The 23,608-nt window shown below is 45.9% G+C and overlaps 1 protein-coding gene across 1 annotated transcript; it reads left to right on the plus strand.

Moving 5' to 3' along the window:
- Positions 1-23: 23 nt before the first annotated feature.
- On the plus strand, positions 24-21,109 carry scarf2 (scavenger receptor class F, member 2). The gene is made up of 11 exons (XM_062542672.1): positions 24-833; positions 3,814-3,872; positions 3,989-4,090; positions 4,485-5,004; positions 5,341-5,559; positions 5,769-5,897; positions 9,953-10,056; positions 12,122-12,236; positions 12,679-12,803; positions 16,335-16,487; positions 17,357-21,109. The coding sequence occupies exons 1-11, from the start codon at positions 670-672 to the stop codon at positions 18,523-18,525; spliced, it is 2,859 nt and encodes a 952-aa protein (XP_062398656.1). The 5' UTR covers positions 24-669; the 3' UTR covers positions 18,526-21,109.
- The last annotated feature ends 2,499 nt before the right edge of the window (positions 21,110-23,608 follow it).

Genomic DNA, 23,608 nt, shown 5'->3' on the forward strand with positions numbered 1-23,608 from the left:
ACTGTTGCGCACGAAAGGCTAGCTTACTTAATTCCCCATAGCCAGGGCCAAGGATAGGGTAACTAATCAGGAATTTCCCTCTGCCACTCCTGGAAATGAGCGCGACGAAAAAGCAAACGCGCAACGATTCATTTTTACGCCTCCCGTTTCCGCTCAGAAAATGAAGGTCTACAATATACCTATGTGTGTTCAAATGTACAGTCTTTTCCAGTGAACCACTGGATGCCTACCTATCTTGAAAAAAGTTGCACGAAGACGGGCGCCAGTTTCCATCGTCCTAGCACCAGCAAAGTTATTAGGCTAATGGATAGTTTTTAAGGATTTTTGTTTTTAATCCATTGCTGCGTATACAAATGGTTGGAGTACTATTCCAGTGGTGGAGTCACTTGTTGAAGTGGAATCGAAGCAACGAGTAAAACTTTGGGGTTTTATAACTTTTGTGCGCCCTCTTCTCTGTGGATTGGTGTTGCTACACCCTCTCGCACTAATCGTTCATGGCGTAGACGGTCGTCATATCTTCTTCTGTTTCCGAAGAACTTGGATAATACTTTCTGAGGAGTAAAACTCAAATGAGAGTTTTCCTGACGTGTGTGGTTGTACCTTTTATATCAAGGAAGACAGAGGGTCGCCAAAAGATCAGTTTAAAGTTTCTGTTTCTAACTGGAAGGAATGGTTGACAAAAGAGGCGCATGGAAGGATGCTGTTTCTTGTACAATGGAACTGAAAAGTATTTTTACAGTTGCCGTGGTGTTGTGTTTGTTCATTTCTCCGACTTTCAGCCAAGACTCAACTCAACTCAATCCTAAGGGTAGGAATGTATGCAAATTGCCAGGGTAAGTGTAACCAACGTAAAGCAATGCTTGGAATAACGGTTTATAGAGTTGGGGGAAGTAGCCTATTCACGGATGCTTCTGTTTTTTCCCTTTTCTTTTTATTGCACTTCTTAAACTTTTCCCTGAAAGTTTTCGACTTCTCTTTGCTATGCAAGAAAAACAAAAGGTTTGATGAAAATATACCAGAGTGTTATGCAATGACCCTTTAACGTTTACAGTGGCTTATTTTTTTAAGAAATGTACATCTGAAACGCAGTGGTTTATGGGTAAAAGTGACCCTAAGAAAATACTTATGATAAGATTCCAGCACGTTACTGCAAGATAGAGCTCATTTACATACTGGAAATGTGTTGAGCAGCCACCCAGATGTTCACATCTGGATATTAGCCCGTGTCAATGCTCCTCTAGGGGGCGCCATAATTGCAGGCCACTGCCTGAAGTCGTGGCACAGGTCGTCGACGACAATTTAGAATAAAATATGATTTTTTTTGTTTTCTGCTTTCTGCATTCTGTTGGGTTCTTTGGGATGTTGTTCGACTCAGGCTTGGCTCTGTCATGTGCTTAGAGAGGTTTGCTCCCATTTCTGTAAAATCGAGGGTCACTGTGAGCTTTGGCAGGTTTCTGCTCTTCAAGTGTGTGTGTGTGTGTGTGTGTATGTGTGTGTGTGTGTGTGTGTGTGCGTGTGTGTGTGTGTGTGTGTGAGAGAGAGAGTGTGTGAGAGAGAGAGGGTGGTTAAGCCATGGCCAAGAAGTCCAGAAAGTTGGTCAAGAGTGTGGTCAAGAAACTCAGGGACTTGGCTTGGATGTGGAAGGTGAAAACAGGAGTAAATTATGTAACTCGATGACAGGTAGGCTAGTGCACAGTTTATATGCTGTGAGATTTGATAAAAGCCGTGTAATTCAATCACATGACTTCGGAGGCCACACTATTGTGTTATGTAAACAGGACTTCTTGAGTGCTGTGGGACACTATCCATGTTTAACCAAGTAGTGTAATGGTAACAAACCTAAAGAGTGTTGTAAACAGTTAATAGGAAGAATATTGACTGTATTAATAAGGCAATTACTGTATATCACATTTAGATGTCATGCTATGGAACCAATCTGAGCAGTATTGTAAATAGACCTCTCAGACTGTTTATGAGGAGAGAAATAGCAGCTCAGCTATCGCTGTAGTGTCAGCAGTTCCAGTCTGAGGCCATGTCTTGTCAAGGCTGGAGATGGAGAGAGAGAAAACATGGCGCCACCCACTACGATCTTAATCCACAACAGGAAATAGCTCACTATCAATTTTAAATCTCCCTTACTTCATTCGCCATTTGTGTGGCTTCATTTCTACATTGACCCAGTTCATTCAGTGTAGGGCATGACAGGAAAGTCTCCAAACATTTATCGTATACAGAATCTTTTTTTCACAGCTACAGTCGTAAAATAGTCCCGTTTCGCAAGGTCACACGTATATACTGTTGAATGATTTTAAATGGCTACTCTATTTTTCTTCCCCTCTGGCATGCATTATTCATTCTACAATAAAGCGGTGCCTTTTTTTTTTATCGCAGCTGTAGCATTGTGGCCTTGGAATTGAAAAGTTATTTGCAGAGCTGGGAATTGAAAAGTTATTTTCAAACCATTTCTTTTTTCAGCCCTTTTGTAAACATAACCATTTCGACAGCCTTAGCTTTTAATTTTTTTTTTTTTTTAAAGAAAAGAAATTTGACAACATAAGTTCACACTGTACATATGGATGTGTACACACACACACACACACGCACGCACACACACACACACACACACACACACACACACACACACAAAACCTCACCAAGGGCAAGGGGTGTTAACTATGCCCACAGCGATATTGTTCCAACATAAGCCCATCTGTTTGAGACCTCAAACAACAACAGCAAAGATTTAATGAAATCACATCACAAGACTGTATATGAAATATTACTGCTTTTTCATCATGAAGAGTTTTCTTTAAGTTACGTAAATGTGTGGAACTGTAACTCAACTTGCAGTGCAACGTGCGTACAATGGGCAAAACCACACTGATAAAAAAGGGATCTAACCTGTCCCTTACCTTCTCCGGACGCTGTGTTGACACATTGACAATAAATCAGTGATGTTAGTAAAACTAGGCCGAGTGACGTTAGAGTAGTGTGTTTTATTGAAGCCGAGAAATCAAGGCTGTGGTTGTGTACACCCCTGGTTAGAGAAGGGAGTGGGGGTTGCAACCAGAGAAAAGCAAACAGGGGGTTGGGGTGGTGGTGGTGGTGTGTGTGTGTGTGTGTGGGGGGGGGTGATGTTGGCTGAAAGCTGGGGTTTTCACTCCAAAGGAAGCAGAAGTGTGGAGAGGGAGCTGGGGGAGGTCACATCCTTCAGAGGAGAGGGAGGAGGGATGTGAACTCTACAGCGTGGCGTGTATCTCCTCCGTAGTAAGAGAGTGTATAGTATACCCATGAGAGAAAAAAGCCAATGCCGCCTGGGCTTTGTCAGAAGGCCCAGACATGCTGTCTCCCGCTAACACTCAGCCCGAGGAGTGCTAATCACGCCCCAACCCAGGCCTCTCCTCCAGCAGTCACTTCATTCCACACATAGATGTGTGATGTGCCATGACCCCCATGGGTTAATGTTTGAAAGGGCTTCCATTAGTTTAAAAACCAAACGTGGAGACATGTGTTATTGTTTGTGTGTGTGTGTGTGTGTGTGTGTGTGTGTGTGTGTGTGGTGTTTATGTATTCAATGATTCAGTGCTTGGGAGATGCACTTGTAAAGCATCTGTGATATGCAAGTCTGAAGAAACGTCGCAGATGGCAAGCAGACGTCCCGAGTATGTGCTGTAAGCCGCACAAACCGACACAAGCGCCGAGATCAAACACGGGAGTGGGCTGGGAGCGATATAAGCTCGCAGGCGACGCGGCTGCTCTGTCTGCATCTACTCCCCTCTCCCCCTGTGACTGATCTTCCATTCTCTTATCCAGGTCATCCGAGCTTGTGTGCTGTGGCGGTTGGGAGCAGGAGCGCGATGAGTGCATGAGGGGTACGTATCGCTCTTTTTGTTGACTAGGCCACGTCTCGTCGTCTTTTCAAGTCCCGTTGTGTTGACCCCACCGACTTGTTCGGATCCTTGTTTTTTTTTTTTCTTTTGCTCCACAGCTCTCTGTGAGGGCAACTTCACTTGTAAGGACAACGAGGTGTGCGTCAGGCCCAACGAATGCCGCTGTCGGCACGGATACTTTGGAGCCAGCTGCGATACTAGTAAGCAAACACTTTCTGAACTCGCGTAAACTCTCTGGCAGATCGCATCAATGGTGATGAATTATTGAGATTCACTATCACAAACATATCCCAGCATGCATCTGTTGTCATGCTGGCGTATGCACTATGAACTCCACGAAGAACACAAGAGAGATAAAAAGTGCTTGGATGTGTTTTAAAGAGCAAATAATGTGGCGCAGATAGACAGATGTGCGTCTTCTGAGATGATTTAGACGAGGGATGTCTGGTCACTGCATAACCACTGCTTGCCTTTGTTAAAACGGTGGGTGTGACAGCTGGCCTAGAAAGAAAAACATGTGTTGTGTGTGTGTGTGTGTGTGTGTGTGTGTGTGTGTGTGTGTGTGTGTGTGTGTGTGTGTTTCTCTCTCATCAGAGTGCCCCACCCAATTTTGGGGTCCAGACTGCAAAGGAAAATGCAACTGTTACCCCAACGGGAAGTGCGACGATGTGACGGGCCAGTGCACGTGCAACCCCAACCGCTGGGGCCACAACTGCGAGAACGCCTGCGCCTGCCAGAAGGGCAAGTGTGACCAGGAGACGGGCAAGTGCACCTGCCAGTCGGGCTTCTGGGGGCCGCAGTGCGCCAACACCTGCTACTGCCACATCAACGCGGTGTGCGACCAGGCCAACGGGCGCTGCCTGTGCCAGCCGGGCTGGTACGGGCGCAGCTGCAACAGCCAGTGCACCTGCAGCGGCAGCCCGTGCGAGCAGTTCACGGGCCGCTGTCAGTGCCGGGAGCGGCTGTGGGGGCAGCACTGCGACCGCTACTGCCAGTGCGCGCACGGCAAGTGCAACCAGGCCGACGGCTCCTGCACCTGCAAGCCGGGCTACCGGGGCAAGTACTGCCGCGAGCCGTGCCCCGCTGGGTTCTACGGGCAGAACTGCAGGAACAGGTGAGAGGAAGAACTAGAGAAACAACAACAACAACAACAAATCTTTAAAACTAGCCAACTCAGTTCAACTCAGGACAGATATGTCACTTCAAAATCAATGCAAGCGGCTGTAGATGAGAGTGCGTGGTTTCATTCTGCAATGCCTACATTACATCAGCATAAGTCAAGCCACCAAGAACTAATGTATTCATGTCATGTACACAATTTTTGTTATTTTCTTTGTGGTTTCTTTGTGGATGTGGTTTCTTTGTGGATGGAGAAAAACATTTGCAAACAGAGGAGTGTACGTACAGTACATCCTTCCTTACACTGACCCCAATATGGCTGCTTCCTCAGGTGTGGCCACTGCAAAGGGCAGCAGCCCTGCAAGGTGACCGAGGGTCGCTGCATCACCTGTGAGCGGGGTTGGAATGGCACCAAGTGTGACCAGATGTGTGCCCCCGGCTATTTCGGGGAGAACTGCAAGGACGAGTGCCCGCCCTGCAAAGATGGGCACTTTTGCAGCCGCATCGATGGCAAATGCTCTCACTGCAATGCCGGCTGGATCGGAGATCGGTATAACTCCTTGTTACGATCACTGTTACAATCTACAGTGACTTCTGTGCTCATTTAGACAGTATGCTCAGTTGGTCAATACTAATGCATCAATCAAATGAGACAATCAGAATCAGGAATTGATTTCTACAAGTCGTATACCGGTATGTATACAGATAGTGCCACGATGCCTGTTTACAAGTTGTCTTTGTGGACCTCCTCTCTTGCAGCTGTGAGGTGCGCTGCCCCAACGGTACCTATGGAGACAGATGTGAGAATGACTGCAGCCACTGTTTTAACGGGGAGTGTCACTTTGCGACCGGAGAGTGCCTGTGTGATCCTGGCTTCCATGGGACTTAGTGAGTTTGTCATTATTCTCTTTTAACGCGTGCGTGGTGTTCGAGTCAGAATGACTCGTTTTAAATTAAACTATAGTTTGGCTGACAGCTGACACACACACACACACACATACTCTCATGCACTCATTTACATACAAGCTACCGATTTTCATCCAAGCCCAAAACGTTCCTGCTGTAATGCAGTCTTTACCCTCTATAGTGTGGGATCCTGCACAACGTTATTCCAAAACATTCTAAACACCCTCAAATCTGCACCGATAAACAGCTCTGCCTGACAGTGCAGAGGTCAATTCCCTGTGTATAGACCCTTCAATTAGAGTCCTTCACCGGAAACATAAGCTGGAGACTGAAGATCGAGATATTTAGGAGAAGATTATCTGGTCAGAGAACCACGGAGTAAGGACTGGGCGATAGTGTAGTGGAAGAGGATCATTCAGAATTTGAAATGAGCCTGCATTGATGAGGAAGTTCTGAGCTAGCCTTGAGAGGACCCACACAGTGAGCGATCAGAGCTTTTGGAGAATCCCTAGAGTAAGCTACTGAAGAAACCCCATAACAAGCCATTGAAGAAACATCATAGTGAGTTGATAGAGGAACCTCACAGTAAGCCATTGAAGGAACCTCACAGTGAGTTGATAGAGGAACCAAACGCTTAAAGGGGCACTTCAACGATTAGCATTAAGCTTTGTATCTTTAGAAAACCAGTCATGTTTTTAAATGGTCGTGCATCATTCCCTCAGTTTGCCTTGAGATGGGAGAAATACGGATTTCAATGAAACCCATGAATAGGACCTCCTGCTTTCAATGATGTAAAATTATGATTTTTACATCATTGAAAGCAGGAAGTCCAACATTGAAATCCGTATTTCTCCCATCTCAAGGCAAACTGAGGGAATGATGCACGACCATTCAAAAACATGACTGGTTTTCTAAAGATACAAAGCTTAATGCTAATCGGTGAAGTGCCCCTTTAAGTCACTAAACACTGAGAGCAGGTAGAAGAACCTTTCAGCCACTGAAGGAAAACTGTGACAAAAAAAGACAAAGTTCCTGTGAAATGTTTAATAACCTTGGCAGCTATTGGCCAGTAACTTATAATGATACAATTCCAGAAATTCCACTGTATTCTCTGGTCACAGTAATAAGAAACCATGCTGTAAAAACAATAGGCATGACAAATATTACTAATAACAGAACACATTATTTTACAGCAGTGGATCCCATAGCGGGCCACTAAAGGAATCCCACAGTGAAGCATTTGAGGTCCTAGTGACACTGAAGGACCTCCTCAGCTTTCTTATATGTCATAGTATTATCACAAATAATGAATGCTACTTACTTTGTTGAAAGTGATCAATCAGACATTATTCAACATATGAAATGTGAATGTCAAAACTGAAACTAGTTGGGAATTGAGATAAAGACATATTGAATAACTTTAACACAAATGTAAATGTTTCTATTGATTTCAAATACCAAAATTATCCAGGGTTAATTTGACCCAAACAGTCTGAAAGGATACAGAATGTAAACATAATAGTCTCTTCTTACTCAGTTACTGTGCTTACTCAGTCTATTGGTCTCTTTAGTCTTGTGAAATTGGACTTTTAATGATGTACTTAATTCAAGCTATGTTTAAAATATTCTCTTTTGTAACTTTAAGCATTTCTTACTTTTGCTTATGCAAAGCACATTGAATTGCTTACGTGTGTGAAAAACTTCGTTTTTGTCACTTTATAAAATCCTAGTGGTACAGTATGTTGCACTTGGATGTCAAATCACCCACATCACATTGCATTTTACATAAAATATCAAATACCCTCATTTTAAGTGTATCAAAATAAACTACAAAACACAGTATCAACGTCATGTAAGAAAATGAAATACCATCTTCTTATAAATACTCTTTAAATGGAGCATGAAATCACTGTGTAAACTCTCCATATTTGTCTATTTAATCTACTCCTTCATCACTACACTGACTCTGTTGATAAAGTGGGCAGCGTTTGAGAGCAACAGCTTTTCTCTGCCTATGAGACATGCCATAAATCTGCAAACAGTCAACAGATCAGTCACCTGAACTTGTCAAGTGGTACAAACTAACCACCGAACCTACTGAGAGCCACAAAATGTGGGCTTAAAGCAACCAATGCAGTTCTATTACCTTAAAATAGCGGCTTCAAACTCATGGTACACTGATGTATAATACAGAAAATGTCTCTGACATTGTCAAGGCATGCTCAGAATGATTGCGCTGTGTAAAGCTGTTGATCAGGTAGGATCATGACCTTTTTAGTTGCTTTTTAACAAATTTAACTAAAACTAAACAATAAATTGGGTTTTGTTGACACCAGTGGGCCTATATGGATGATACACAAGCAATGTTGCAGGGAAACCACATAATGGTTCCCATGTGTTATGTGCTAATTAAAGTTCTCAAGAAACTGATGGTTAAAGGAACTTGATGGTTGGTGTGAGAGAGGGGGTGTATTGTGTGTGTGAGCAACCTACACGTTACTCCTGAACCTCAGTATTCTGGTCACAACTAGTGTGGACCAGAGCCCTAGAGATATCTATATGGCTCTGGTGTGGACAAATTACAAAGTCAGCACCAGTCAGAGGCTTCATTCATTGTTTTGTATTTGTATGATGTCATCACATCACCTAAAGTAGGCTATTGTGGGTTTTTTCTACAAACATTGGCAACATTCTAAAACTACAAAAATAAACACCTATAACGTTTTTTTGATAGTAAATACAAAGCTTTTTTTCTACTCAATAGAATACAAATTACAAAATAATGCTAAATATTTGAGATGCGTATTTTAAGTATCGTAGATACTGCCCATCCCTGGTAGTAATAATAGGTAGTCAGTAGTGTCTCTGTGATTCTCCAGTAGCTTTCTAACTTAGCTTGGTGATACTTTAAGGAACATCCAGGCAATTTTTCACATAGATCTTGGTTTCTTAAAGAGGAACTATGCAGGATTGGCGATTTCATCTCTGTTTCTCTCTTTCGGTTTCGTTGTTCGTTTTCGCTCGTTTTATGCTTGCATTTTCTCTGCAGAGCTTCCCCGACAGCTTTAGCGTGTATATTTATACATGTATAGGCTATATTTAAATATATAAATTGCAAGCGTGGTTCTTCGTCTCAGACTTCCAGATGTAAACAAAGAGCGATCGTCTCCTGCAGAAAGTTGCATAGGGTCTCTTTAAGGTCACTGAGTACTGTCAGTTCAGAAAACAAATCAGAAATTAGTGCTGCCTACTGTAGCTTGAGTTGCTGCGGCCAACAGCTAGATCATCCAGGCAGCTACAGTGCTACACTTTGGGGGCATCTTTAAAATCGTGCCCCCGGAGTGTACAGTAAGTGGTACTGTAGTTTTTTTTTTTTTTTGTCATACCAACATTACTCCGTGACCTTGAGAAATGGAGATCTAAATGAAAAATGAACAGAGTTTTCCTTTAAGTTAATGATCTGAGGATAGGATTCACTCAGACCTATCCACATTGCAACAGGCTCTTTTGGAACCTGTTCATGTTTTTCTTTTCAGTTAATTGAAATGTAAAGTGCAAGCACTTAGTACATCAAAAATTGTGATAGCCATTTATCTAATGCCATCAATATCACATAACTCTTTGTTGTGTTTTAGTTGACTTTGTCTCTGCTGATTTAATAATGGATATCATCTCTTGTCGAAATGGTTGGCTTTTATTTAACTAAAAGCCTCATACACACCTCAATACAAAAGTTTAATGACTCAGACTTTTTGCAGTCTTTTATCTTTTCATCAAAGTAATATTTTTATAATGTTTTCACATCATGCACCTTTCCACACGCAAAGATCAAAGGGTGGAAGAAATTAATATATGCATGGCATTATTCAGTGCCTTTCGAGTGCCTGTCAGTGTGCCGCTCGGATTAAAGAGCTGCTAGTTCCTCCCCTTTTACAAAAGATTCAAACTCCACATTACCTTTTAACATCTCCATCAGTATGCACGTTCTATCATCACTCAAAAGACCCCCTTTGTTCTGTGTTTGCAACTCTCCTCAGCTGTAATCTCACCTGTGAGTTTGGCCAGTACGGAGTCAACTGTGCCCAGACCTGCCCGTGCCACGACAGAAACTGCAACCCTGTGTCTGGAGCCTGCAATTTGCGTAAGGAAAACAACAATCTTTTACACACTGTTTTTTTGGCCGTAGATGAATGGATTGCGCATTACGTCACTGCCGTGGAGTCTGCATGGGAAATAGTTTTGATACATTCTTGTGTGTTGTTGCCACGGCCCTAATGGCTCTCTCTCTCTCTCTCTCTCTCTCTGTCTCTGTCTCTCTCTCTCTCTTTGCTGTTTGTTCCATTGTGTCAGCGAATAGGAAGGTAGTATATCCTGTGCAGAAGGTCAAAACTATTAAGACAGAAACCTCCGCCGAACTTCTCCCTTTGCTCCAAGCAAAGATGGAAGAGCTTTAGCAGTGGCCCAAAAAAAAGAAAAAAGTTCGCTGTGTGAGATGACTGATGTCACTTCCTGTTTGGCTCTGCATGACAGCGTGTTGCTTAAGAGTGGAAGACGTAATGGTCATGCAGAAGCAGAGTGGTCAAGCTGCTGCTATGGGAACCATAAACAGAGATAAATACATGACTTATATTCTATAGCGAGAGATGCCAACGGCTTCTCTCCAACCATAATGACTCATGCAAACAGTACATCTTAATTAAAATGCAACAAATTCAGTTCAAAGGTTCATAGCATAAGGATATTAGAATGCATCGTTACATCTATCATGGTGGCCCAGTCACATCGTCCTTCATTGCTAGGTTGCCAGTAGTATTTCTTAATACTTATTTAGTTGGAAACCCCCCCCCTTCCCCACCATGTTTTTGAAATACATTTGGCCTGAGAGAGTATGGGGTAGAACAGGACATGGCAAGAGCTGAAGACCAGATACAAGAGGTGGTGTGTTGTTACAACAGTTTTCCTCAAAACGCTGACTGAAAATCCTTTTTCTCCACCCAACCATATAATTCCCCTACTGTGACCTAAAAAAACAATCGAGAGCGCTTTCCAAAAAGAAAGGGGGGGAAAATGAGAAAAGAAGAATAAAAACTCTGTCTAGTGTTTACAAAGTCTGCGAATGGAGAAAAATACAGTTGTTACTGGTGACACACATTGTCTGGAGTGTCTTTGAGTATGTAGGTCACTGTAGCAGACACTAGCCGAGGTTTAACACAGGGAGGCCTGATGGCGTTTCCAGACCGGTGTCTTATTTTTACGGCTGTGTTTGTTGGCCAGGGGCCTGCATTGGCCCAGTGTGTGTGTGTGTGTGTGTGTGGTGGGGGCTGCGTGGAGAGAGGCTGTGCAGGAAGGGAAAAGGGATCCTGAGGGGAACAGGATCAGCAGAGGTTTCAGCGCAGCAGCGCTCATGTCAGGAGGTGGTGATGTCACTGAATCCCCTGACCACCGCCACTCCCCCTCTCAGACCCCTCCCCCTTCTCCTCATACAGCTGTGGACACAGAGAGCACACTCATGTCCCCAACTCTCTCTCTCTCGCTCGGACACACACACATCCTTTACACACACACACACACACAGAAAGACATCTGTCTCCACACATCGGCTTAAGCGTGAATAGTACCCCCCCCCCCCCAAACACACACACAAAGACACACACACACACACACAACCTCCACAAACCGAAAGAAGCAAACACTGGCCATTAAATGAGGGGCCAAGGGTCGTCCACGCGCTATTTAACCTGAGGCGTGTTATTTAGGGGGATCCGTTCCCTTCATTTCCCCCTGCTAACTCGCTCAGAGACGAGCACTCTCGGACAATGGCAAACGCAGACACACGGCCCTGTTGTGAGTGCCATCGCAGCAAAAAAAAGAAAAAGCGGCAACCCTTGCTCTTTATGACTAATACAGCAGGCATTAAAAGTCTCCTAAGGTTTTATGTCGGGCCATTAACTCCAGGTGCCGTATATGAGAGAGAGCAAAGCGATTGAGGGTTTACCCTCGACATACTTTGCAGGGCACCACAAAACCCCAAGCGTCGGAGGCCAGGAGGGCGTGTTGGCATACGGTTGTATGTGTGTGTGTGTGTGTGTGTGTGTGTGTGTGTGTGTGTAAGTGTGTGATTGGCAGTGTGTGGGGAGCAGATTGGCATACCCTCTTGTTATTTTTTTTTTCCCTTTATTCCTGTTTTCCTCTCTCCCTCTTCCCAGAGCCCAACCAGCGGATGGGAGTGATTGCGGCCGGGTCGCTGGTGGCCTTCCTCCTGGTGCTCCTCCTCTGCCTCCTCTGCTGCTGCTGTCTCTGCCACAGCAAAGGGGACATCAAGTGAGTGACAGACAGACAGGGCACTGGCAGGAGAAGCGCGGAGGGCAAGGAGCTGTTTAGCAGCCACGGAAGGGTGTCAGTGTTATGCCATCCATTTTCTGATTGACTGACAGAGAGAGAGACGTGTCAATTCTAGTTTGGATGTTTACCAAACTGAAGGAAAATGGCACACAAATCTGAGAAAAAATGGCACAGTCTGTGCAGTGTGTGTCTCTCTCTCTCTGTGTGTATGTGTGTGTGTGTGTGAGAGAGAGAGAGAGAGAGAGGCCGAGAGAGACGGAAAGAGAGTATGAGAGCATTGAGTTTCATCGTAATATAATGCACTATGGTTAGCAGTGCACTCTGTGGCTTATTGCGTAACGCCGAGTCTTTATGCTGGAGTTAAAACTTCTCTCTCTTTTTTCTTCTTTTTCTTTTTCTCCAACGCTTCTCTCGTTCCCAGCTCAGACCAGGATAATTCCACCAGCAGCAAGAAGGCCAAGCGTCTCCTCTGCGGTCGCTTCAGCCGAATCAGCACCAAGCTGCCGCGGATTCCATTACGTCGACAGAAGCTGCCCAAAGTCGTCGGTATGTCCAAACTCACACACACAAAAAAAAAAACACACACACACACACACAGTACACACACAGCACACAAGCCCCAGCACAGCTATCCTGTCTGTGTTTATGATGTTTACGGCGAGTGACAGACTCCAGTGTTTACCTGTCGCCTGCTGAACGTCAGAATGTGTGTACCCGTGCGTTAAATTAGAGGCAGACACAGTGGTGGTGTTGAGCTAGGCTCCCGCGGAAACAAACCTGAGCCCGTGGATAAAGTTGAAAAGTGTACTGCGGCTACCTAATGTCTATGCCGCTTCATCGGAAAGGCACGCTCTGGTCGCAGGCCATATTATTATTCTTGGCTCACACGAATGCCATGTGCTCATACTGCCTCAGTCTTAAACACAGTCCACCAACCCCCCCGGTCGCCCCTTCTCCTTCCCTCTCTTTTCCTCACTTGTTTTTTTTTTTTTTTTCTCCTCCCTCCCTCCCAGCGCTTATTAAACCACCGCTGGACCGGGGGGTAGAGCGCTGAGAGATCCCTTATCAAAGGCTACACTGTGTCTGGGGCCTAGCGCTCCTGCTCTCTAAGGAGACTGTGTGGCTGGAAGGCTCATGCCTGCCAGATCCCCTCTTTAGTACGGGGAGGGGGGGGGGGGGGGGGGGGGGGGTTAGGCAGAGCCACATTCGTCATATACAGGCTGTCTGAACCTGTCTGTTAAATACATCTGCAATGCCAAAAAAGCTGATGTTGTGCGAAAAATGAGACGATTTAAATCTCAGACTGTTTAATCAGCAAATGTCAGACACAAGGTGTTTCGCACACGTTTACATCTTAAGAGGGCGGGGAGAAATGTAACTCGTGTAAGCACACCACATTTGAACTGTCTCAGATCTTGACAGCAGGGGAAGCATAATGCCCCTGTAATTTATTCAGCTCCTGACGTAGTGCGAGCGCCGCTACAGTGACATTGGTCTTGGCTGATTTGAAAGCGTTGTGTCTGGACAGAAACGCCTAGTGGGGTTGCGCCGGCCTAATCCTTCCCAGAGCCTAGAACTAGTTTTATTGGCACCACACCCTCCCCTAGAAATTACATGATTTTAACGAGACCATTGTGCATCTCTCTGAATATTTTTGTTATGTTGCAGTTATTGTGCAGTGTATGGTTAGGGAGGGTTTAAGTATAGGGAAGTTTGTGTGCTTTTTTGTCTGTGTTGAAGCATGGGCCCCTTCTGTGAAAAGATGTCCTTGGCTTGGCAGTGCAGAAAAGAGTCTGAATCGCAGTGCTTTTTGTTGCCTTAAAAAAAAATAAAGGTTACAAAAGCCGTGGAGTAAAAAGCAAATAAGCTTCACGTTGGGGTAATAAAAAACGAGAGAGACACATTTTTGTAAGGGGGTCAAACAGTCAGCTTCTCACACAAACAATCTCTTTCATCCATATGTCACAAAGCAAGACATCCCATAACGTCGGCATGGCCCGATGGCAAATCGGCCGCGATCCCATGACACAGAGCTTCATGGACACATTTCTCAGGCCCTAAACAAGCGTGCTCAAGAACAAATGGGGAAAATTGCTGTTGAAATTTGCCACATGCAATGTCTAGTCCCTGGAAAAGTCTTTCACTGAATAGTAGGAGTCTCTCCCTTCCTCCCTCTCTCCCTCCCTCTCTCTGTCTCTCTCCCTCTCTCTCACACACTCGCTCTGCCCCCCAACACCCTCCACACACACCCCCATTTCCTGTTCAGAGCATGCTGCGTGGCGTGTCTCATTGGCCACCCGCTGCCTCGAGGTCCTGCGCTCCTCTGCTGTGTAACTCTACTCTCTGAGGGACACCTAAGACCTGTGCATTCCAGAGAAAGAGAGAGAAGGGATGGGGGGGGGGGCTGGGGGGGGGGGCCTTAGGAATATAAATGAGGAGCACAAAACAGGAAGTGGTCAGCATGGGTTAGATCCGAGGTTAGTCCAATGTGGCACTAGTTCCAAAAGAGCTGGAGAAGACAAGATACTGTAGGTGAAAATAGTCCCCCTCCCCCACATCCACACGGATAAGCGCGCATGCAACACACACACACACACATACTTCCTCTTTACCCAGGGGTACAGCCTGAGTCTTTATGACTCATAGCATTTTGGAATCTCGACTCATGGATCTTATTCTCGTTTGAAACAAGATGACTCACATTGTCTTAAAGTCAGTCAATGTTTTTCCTGTGTAATTAGTTTTCCATCTGCACCAAAATAGCTGAGCCCGAGCAAACTTTGTCCAGATGCATCCCCACATCGGGACAGGCTTTTAATTGTGACTCTGAAAGGCTCTGGCTCGCCTTGGGCCATTTTGAAATCCTCTCCACTAAATCCCATGCCCTCCCGTCCTCCATACGCATACGCTAAAAAAAAAAAAGTTTGAGGGGACCGGAGACCACCTGCTGTCCCAAGCAGCTGGGGTGGGCGTGGGGGCATTGGACTCTAGTTTTGGAGCGTCAAATATGTCCCTTTGTCTATAGGCCACTGTGAGGGGTTGGCCTCCCGTTGGCGTCCAAGTCGCGCTCGTCTCCCAGTGGCCTGTCTGGGTACCCTTTCTGGGGCACCAGTTGTCTGCTGCTCTTATCCACAAAGTGAACAAAGACCCTGACTGTGCTTTTTGCCTCTTTTTGTGCCACGATTGCTGTTGACTGAAGATGGGTCACTGTAATTCAAATGTTAGCATTTATGTTGTCCAAGAAGTCAGTAAAAAAAAAAAAAAAAAAAGAAAAAAAAAAAGATTTATAGCTTCTTGGTCATTTGATAATGATGTGACTGAAGACATGTCGCCGTACTAATGGAAGAATAATTGAATGTCAATAATTCTTCTTCCCTCAGTGAGTTGAACAGACAATAAGACAAGGACAGTCTTTGTCATAGTCGCTCCTTTGTAGATTCTCCCCCTGGAGAGCGTGTTCCAGTTCAATTACGGGGAAAGTCGGCCTCCTTTGGCACGTTTTTGCGGAGAGCGGAACGGCTGGAGTCACGCGCAATAACGCTGCGAAGCAGCTGATGTCAAAAGTATCCCCCCCTTCTTTTTCCCTTCTCTGCTCTCGGCGGGGATTTAGATGTGCCTGAACCACAGGCATCCCACAGACGTCCCCATTCTGTAGGTCAGCAGAAAGCCCTAACATTAAGCATGAGGGAAGAGCTTTCAACTGGACAAAAAAGCTCTGACCTACATTAGGCAGAGAGAGAGAGTGAGAGAGAGAAGAGAGAGAAAAAGAGAGAGAGAGAGCATTCTGCAGTCTCCTGGGAAGCACAGACCACAACTCTCAGCCCTCGGCTCACACTCTAACGATGACACCTTGATTACAGACCGGCTTCACTCCGCTAAAGCTAGTTGTCACAGTCGCTTGACGGCTGTGGCCTAAACTGTTATCATCGGTGTGTAAAAGGTCATGTTTGAAGGAGGTATTGTTTCACCAAGAATGTAGTGACTCCTCTTTGGGCTTACTCTGCCTGACCCCATGCTCCTGGGTTTGTTTTTCTTTCTTTTCCCTTTTTTTTGCCTCCCTTCTTTTGCGTCAACCAGTAGCCCACCATGATCCTGAGAACACCTTCAACTGCAGCTTCATCGAGCCCCCCTCGGAGGTCGAGCCTCACTCCCCCTCCTGGTCCGACCAGGAATCCTTCTCGTCCTTCGAGACCAGCGAGGACGGTCCCGTGTACTGCATACCCCACGAAGGTGAGTCCCAGTTGGGAAAAGCCCAGTGCACAGAGATAACACTTTTCGCTTATTGGGATCGGTGCTTGACCCAGCTATCGGGGCCATCAGGACGGGCGGGTTGATGTTTCGGAGCAATTATGGCGTGACCTACTTTGAGGGATAGCATCGTAGAGGCTGATCGAGCTTATGATAGGCCTTGGCCTCGAGCTCTTTGCCCTGTGTGTGCTTCAGTATACAAACAGGAAATGGCAAGGATGGTAAAGTCAGCACGTGGCACAGGGCCAAGGCATGAGTCACTGAGTAAATTATAGGAGGGGGGGAGGGGGGGGGCAGACGTGTGTTTTCTGAGGAGCCCCTCCTTCTCGTTCTCTCTTTTTTGCCTTTTTTCTGCCTTTTTTCTTCTGTCGTTTCATTCTGCCTCTAGCTTCCAGGATTTCTTTGTCTTCTCCCGGTGCTTGTTGTGACTGTCTGCCTCTTTGTCACTTCTAAGTGAAGCCATTGACTCATGCTCAAGTGAAGCATTAACTCAGCTCCAGTCATAAGAACTAATTGCAGGCGTCTCTGATATTATCCACCATTTCAATCCTAATTAAGCAGAACAAATGACAAATTAATTACATTCATTTCAGAGGCATCCACTTTTTTTCCCGTTATCACCATGTTGATAGTCTGACACAGCTGTACATTAATTTACAAAAATGCACATTTAATAGGCCTGCAGTGCTTGAGCAGATAAGTGCTATAAATTTCACTCGTTGCTTTCCGAAGAAAGCCCGGGCTGATATGACAAGGCTGCTGAGCTTTGCTCTGTGTTTGCAATCTCTCCTGTAATGGCTGTGCAATTACCTGTTCCTTCACGTGCTGCGCTCTTCCCTCTCGCTCCACAGAGAGCACCGGGGAGACTAACGAGAAGTGCGGCCCTGTCCCCGTGGCCGAGAGCACCGTGGCGTCCAGCGAGGACGACGCCGGGGAGTACACGTCCCTCAAGGAGACCACCCCGGCCAAGCCGGGCGACGGCAGCGAACAGCCGCTGCTCAAATCCACGGACAGCGAGGGCTCCACCAGCGGCTCCGAGTCGGCCGCCGGCGCCCTCTACGCCCGCATCGCCCGCCTCTCCAAGCAGTCCAAGGAGGACGAGGACAGCAGCGCCGGGGAGGTCAAAGGGAACGGCAAGCCTCCGTCTCCGGAGAGGACCAAGCCCCGGCCGCCCGACCCTTCCACCAAGCCCAAGGTCTCCTGGATCCACGGCACGGCAGCGGGAACCAACCAGCCAGACAAAGGGAAGGGAGAGACCCCGCCCGTGGAGAAGAAGAGGAGCTCCTCGGGGGCCGGCGACAAGCAGAGGAGCCGGGAGAAGTCGGGGAAGCCCAAAGACAGGAAGAGCCCGGAGCGCAAGGCCACCGAGGGAGGCGAGTCCCCCAGCAAGGCCAAGCCTCACAAGGGCCGCACGGCAGAGGAGCACCGGGAGCACATCAACGGCGTGGTGCAGAGCGCCCTGAAGAAGATCAGCAACTTCCACTCGGAGAAGAAGGCTCCCAAGGAGGTGGAGGCGACCCCCAAGGAGCCGCCCAAGAGCCCCAAAATCATGCATCCGCACATGAACTCAGAGGCCGCCACCCTCCTGGCCGCCCAGCTCAAGGAGAAGACCCAGTCCATCAACCGCAACGAGGGCCTGGTGGGGGTCAAGACCAACGGGCTGTCGGCCGCGCAGACGCAGGCGCAGCGCGAGAAGCCCACGCCGCCCCAGAAGGCCAAGCGCACGGTCGGCGGCGGCTCGCAGATGCAGGCCTCCACCAAACCCTTGCTGCCCACCACGGGCAGCCTGCAGAAGATGGTGGGGCCCGTGACGGACACCACGCCGGAGACGCCGGAGACGAAACAGCCGAGCATGAACGGCTCAAAGACTGTGGAGGTGGCGGGGGAGTCCACGCCCAAGAAGACCCCCATCAAAAAGCCGCCGCGAAAGAAAGGCAAGGAGGGTAACGCCCCCGACGCCGAGATCAAAACCACTCCAAAGACAGCAATCATGCCACCTCAAGTAGTGAAAAACAATTAGTGCTGTTCCGTCTCAAACGGTGCTGCTCGCTGAACCCCACAGTTGATTTTTTCTCATTAGTGACAAACGACTGTTAGAGTGTGTCAAGAAAACAGATACAAAACAAGATTTTTTTTTGAAGAAGAAGTAAAAGGTCCAGGGCATACTGCACCTGAAGCAGCAATTTATCTTGAGAATAATCTTGAGTACAAAGAACTAAGAGGAATGCTTTACCATACAGTATTAATGTGTACATGGGTTTTGAGGTAATGTTATAAGCTTGGTTTTATAGTATAAATTGAAGTGTATGCAAACTATACGCAGTTAATTTAGTATATATTATACTCTCCTATTATACAAGGTATGTTATTGATGGGTGTTCTAATCTGTGTTCGAAGACAGTGGCATAAGTCCTATGTTTTGTTGAGTTCTGCAGTATCCAGTACTTTCAAGGTGGTTTATGCAAAACAAAGTATTTAAAGATTTTGTTTATCAGCTACTGACCTATCCAAAGATTGGTACTGGTTATGCAGACACATTTGACTTTGCCCAATCCAGATCCTGATCATATTCAACATATATAGGGTTAAATTCAGTTTGTTGTAATCTATAGACCATATGTATCTACAACAAGGTTCGGTTAATACTTGGAACTTGGAAAACTTATTTGGCTCCATGATTACCCGTTTTAGTGAGATGAATAGCCTGTGGGGCTTGAGGTTAACTCTCTGTCATCTCCAAAATGGTGGCTTCACCCATGATTGGCATTTCATTTTCTTTAGTTCAAAGTGCACACTGCAATTTAATTGTGATAAATTATGCCTCAGTGCGGCCCGGCTGAACTTGGCCGGCGCCCATCACCATACCACTGTCAAGCTCCCTCGGACCACTTGATGCCTTGCATAAGGAGATGTGAAAAATAACCTTCCTGTCAAAACCCAAACATGCAGCGGTCTGTGCCCATGGCAGTGCAATCAACTGAGCCACACTGGAATTCTTGACCATGCAGTTTAACAGTAAAGTGCCTTTAAAAAGTTAAGTCATGCCTTTGAGTGGTATAAGGTTTTAGTCAACAGTGGCCTTTCCTATTCAAGCTGGGACTGAATGTGTGCGTGTCTGTGTGTGTGTGAGACAATCCTGTGTTAGGCTCTCTTACAGATGGGTTGAGATACAGTACCGTTATAATGGCAGTTTCAGACTTCAGACTGTGGTGGCTATTATTCAACCAAAGGTGGCATACTTTTTTAAAACTGCATACCAAAATTACTCTACAGACACAACACATGCTCACAGATACTCGTCTCTGCCAAGATAATAATAGTATTCTGCTTATTCACTTGAGCCAATGGTTCTCAAATGTTTATCTTTCATTGTATCAGCATTATGGAATAATATACCATAACAGGTCCATGTAATCACTATCAAAGCTCCAACCATACTGTTTAAATCACAGGTATTGATGTGAATTATTATTATTTCCTATGCAAGAGACCACACCGGAGCTGAATGGTACGCGTGGACCATCTCTCGAATGCCGGCCACATACATGCTTAGCCGATGACTGTCTTCTCTGAGCGGTTTTCCTGCACACATTGTCTCCCGTCAGTCTGTCATACCATGTAATTATGGAACAACACATCATGTTCAGAGTTATAGGCCTAACAAGCACTTGTGGGTTATTCTGAGACCAGGAATACCCTCTCTATTAAGTTGAGGACTAGAATCAAATACTAGAATGAAACTAGAAGAAAACTGGAGGCTTTTTGAGTTTAGATGCAATGTATTTAGGTGTTTTGTACTGTCCTGTGCGTCGTTCGATTGAAACCGTAAGAGTGAGTGTCAGTGTGTACAGACAGCAGTATGACATAAAGACCACGTGCTTATGATGTAAAGGAAAAATTTGTTGTTACTATGGTTGCAACTGTTTTCTATAATGGTACAACTATTTAGTCGTTATAATGGTTATTTTTCTACGTTAAAATATTTTGTAATAATATTTTGTCTATGTCTGTAAGCTGTGCTTATGTGATTTTTTTGCTATCTCATGTTATTTTTACGTTAAATGAACTGGCTTTCATTTTTCTTTATACCTTTTTGTTTGTTTCCTCGTTTTATATATAAACATCAGGTACAAAAATTGAATATGATTTTACAGTATACTCGAGACTTTTTAGTGGTTGTGAGATATTATTTTTGTCATTTCTCTGTGGAGATTCTTGTTCTTTGGAATATGAACTGCATGAAGCAGATAAATGATTTGCCAATTCATATCCATCTTTTCTAATGGTCCACTGGGTTTATTTAAAATTGCCTTTTTCAAATAACTCACTCCGACAAGACCAGTTATACATGATTTTGCACAAATGTCTATGTGAAAACATGCTTTGATTGTAAATGTTTGGAGGTCTGATATGAGATTTTGAGGACTGAGATTTTGCTTAAAACACAAAAGAGAATCTTATATCTAACCGGTCCAGTCATTCGTTTTCACCAGTAAACCTGGGTATGTTAACAGAACTCGTTTCCACTAGACAGTGTGTTCCTCTTGTAAATGCGTTGTTTCTCAGTTACTTCAAGAAAATAAAATGAAACTGTAGCAATTGGACACATTGTGTTCCTGGTGCAGTCGGCTGCATTGTCCTGATTACTGATGCATAAAGATCAAAATTCCCGTGATGAGATCGCGTCCACAGTGATGGTCAGAGCACACAGCTCTGCCCTGCTCCTGCCCGCACAGCTCCTCTGACCTTATTCCAGGTGACATTTTGAAAGCCGATAAGTCTATCAACAAATATGAATCTCCTCATCCATGACTCATAACTTATGGTCATACTTAACATACTGTATCTACAACACATTTACCACCGGATTTCCACTTGACAACATGTCATCCATATATGACTCAATGTTCATATTTAAGGGAATACCCCTAGCCTGGCACGCCCTCCCAGTGACGTAACGCCTTCAGGCTTTTGCTGTCACTGGTCTGGTCAACTGCTAATCGGAAAAGGATTTCTGAGTTCCCGAAATCTGCGGAACTGCCCCTTTTGGTCGAGAACCAATCAACTTTGAGCAGCTCCAACGGCTCTGGGTAGAGGCGTGTTCAAGGCAGAGGAAAGGGTGTTGTTATTGGTTTAAACTCGGCAAACCGCTTTCTGACATCGACCAGTAGCAAATCGAGGCACTTGAAGGAGGCGGGTCAACCAGCGCTTGGAGAAACCATGTTAGCACAGGCTGTTGGTCAGACTAAAGTCTCGCAGAGCCTTTGAAAGTCGATGGTAATCAGGCTACCTCTGACCGGTCATCGATATTTCACAGCTTCCGGTTTTGGTGGTTTGGTAACTCTCTCTGCAGCCTCTTTGAAACCAGCCCTCCACTCTCTCCTGCAGTAACCCCTCTTCCTCTCTCTCTCTCTCTCTCTCTCTCTCTCTCTTACCCTCACCGTCCTCCTTTCAGCCACTGCCCCTCTCTACTGTTTTGGTACACAGCGCCTCACTCTTAATTGCTACTGTACGCCCTCGTAGATGTGTGCAGCCGTAGTCCCACTTCCTAAAAATAAAACAAAACTTGTAGCTGGTTGGCCCTCTCACAGAGTGCGAGCAGTTCAGAACCCCAAGGCATCATCATCTCTCTCTCTCTCTCTCTCTCTCTCTCTGTCTCTTTCTCTCCCTCCATCTCTGCTGTTCTCTGGCTTGTTCTCCCCCTGTGTGTCTCCAGAGTGAGGTTTAGCACACGGTCACACACAGGATCATCAAAGGAAGAGCGAAAGCCACGACTGGCCTCCACTTCAGGGGACAAGGCAGCCTTTCATGAAGGGGAACAGTCAGGGGTCTGTGCACGGGGACCCTGCAGTTAATGCATCATGCGCCACATATTTGTTCTCCCTCGCTCCGAGGGGAGGGGAGGGGAGGGGAGGGGTAGGGGGGTAGGGTGCACGGTCGCCAACCAGCGAGTGGCTATAGGAGCAGGAGCCGCAACGGCAGCCCAGTGCCCTCACAGGCGCACGCAGATCATGTGACCTGTAATTGAATCCAGAGAAGAGGAAAAGTTTTTTTTTTTTTTTTTTTTCGGGGGCTGAGACTTTTGGGCTGGCTCTGCTGACATGGCGCCCCACTAACATGGCTGGGTTTTTTTTTTTGGTGTGTTTTGTTTTGTTTTTTGGGGGGGCGGGGGGAAAAGGAGAGGGGGGGGGTCTGACTTTTTTTTCAGGGGTTGACATAGACTAAACAAAGACCACAAATGTTGCATGAGGTTGCGGCCGTGAGAGCTGACCATGTGTGACGCAGCGGTTGACAACCTAGCAGCAGACCTCTGCTTTGCAGCGACCGCTGCCGAGCCTGTGAGCAGAAGACTGCTCCAAGGCAGGGACGAGAGTTCTGGGGCACTAAAATCACTGAATCACGTTTGCGTCAGTATCTCAGTGGTAGGTGCTGATGCTCTGTTGAGCTGTACAGAGAAGCTCTGAAAGCCTAACATCTTATGGGTCTGCTTACATTACACTCTCAACAAGTTATGTGTGCGTCTCAGCCAGGAATGTACATTGTTTTCAGTAGACTTTGGGGTGTTTTCAGACGCAGCTTAGCATATTCTTCCATTCCATACAACTTAAATGGAAACATCACCACAATAAAACAATGTAGGTTATACCAAGTGTGGGTTGTATGGATTGTGGCGTGAATTAAAAAGACAAACACTGGGCCTATACGTGATAACTTCCAGATATGGCAGGGGCCGATGTTAGTGGAAAGTGGGGGAGGGAGATTCGTGCACAGCAGCAGAGGAGGGGGTGGGGGGAGGGGATGAAATGACATGTTGACTGCCAGTCCAAACATATTCTCAAAGTTTGGCCCGTAATCAAGTGCCAGTTCTACAGAAACAACCAGACCTTAAGACTGAGACCTGTAACCCAGCCAACAAAACCCAGGGCCACAGGCCTATTCAGATCCCCTCGTTGTTATGGCAACGGGAACAGATTGCATCCACATCTGGTAGCTATTTCAGCTCCAAGAAGAAGGGAAAAAAAGTGGAGGAAAAGAAATTTATGAGTGAAGGAAAAAAAGACAAATATTTTCTGCAATGCAAAGCAGAAAGAAGCTCGGATAAA

Source organism: Sardina pilchardus, chromosome 8, assembly GCF_963854185.1.
Source record: "Sardina pilchardus chromosome 8, fSarPil1.1, whole genome shotgun sequence".
Taxonomy (NCBI): Eukaryota; Metazoa; Chordata; class Actinopteri; order Clupeiformes; family Clupeidae; genus Sardina; species Sardina pilchardus.

Excerpts from the sequence above, each read along its gene's own strand:
- scarf2 (XM_062542672.1), top strand. The coding sequence starts at position 670 with ATGGTTGACAAAAGAGGCGCATGGAAGGATGCTGTTTCTTGTACAATG. Across the intron at positions 4,091-4,484 it reads TGGAGCCAGCTGCGATACTA|AGTGCCCCACCCAATTTTGG; the intron begins GTAAGCAAACAC and ends CTCTCTCATCAG. Across the intron at positions 10,057-12,121 it reads GTCTGGAGCCTGCAATTTGC|AGCCCAACCAGCGGATGGGA; the intron begins GTAAGGAAAACA and ends CCCTCTTCCCAG.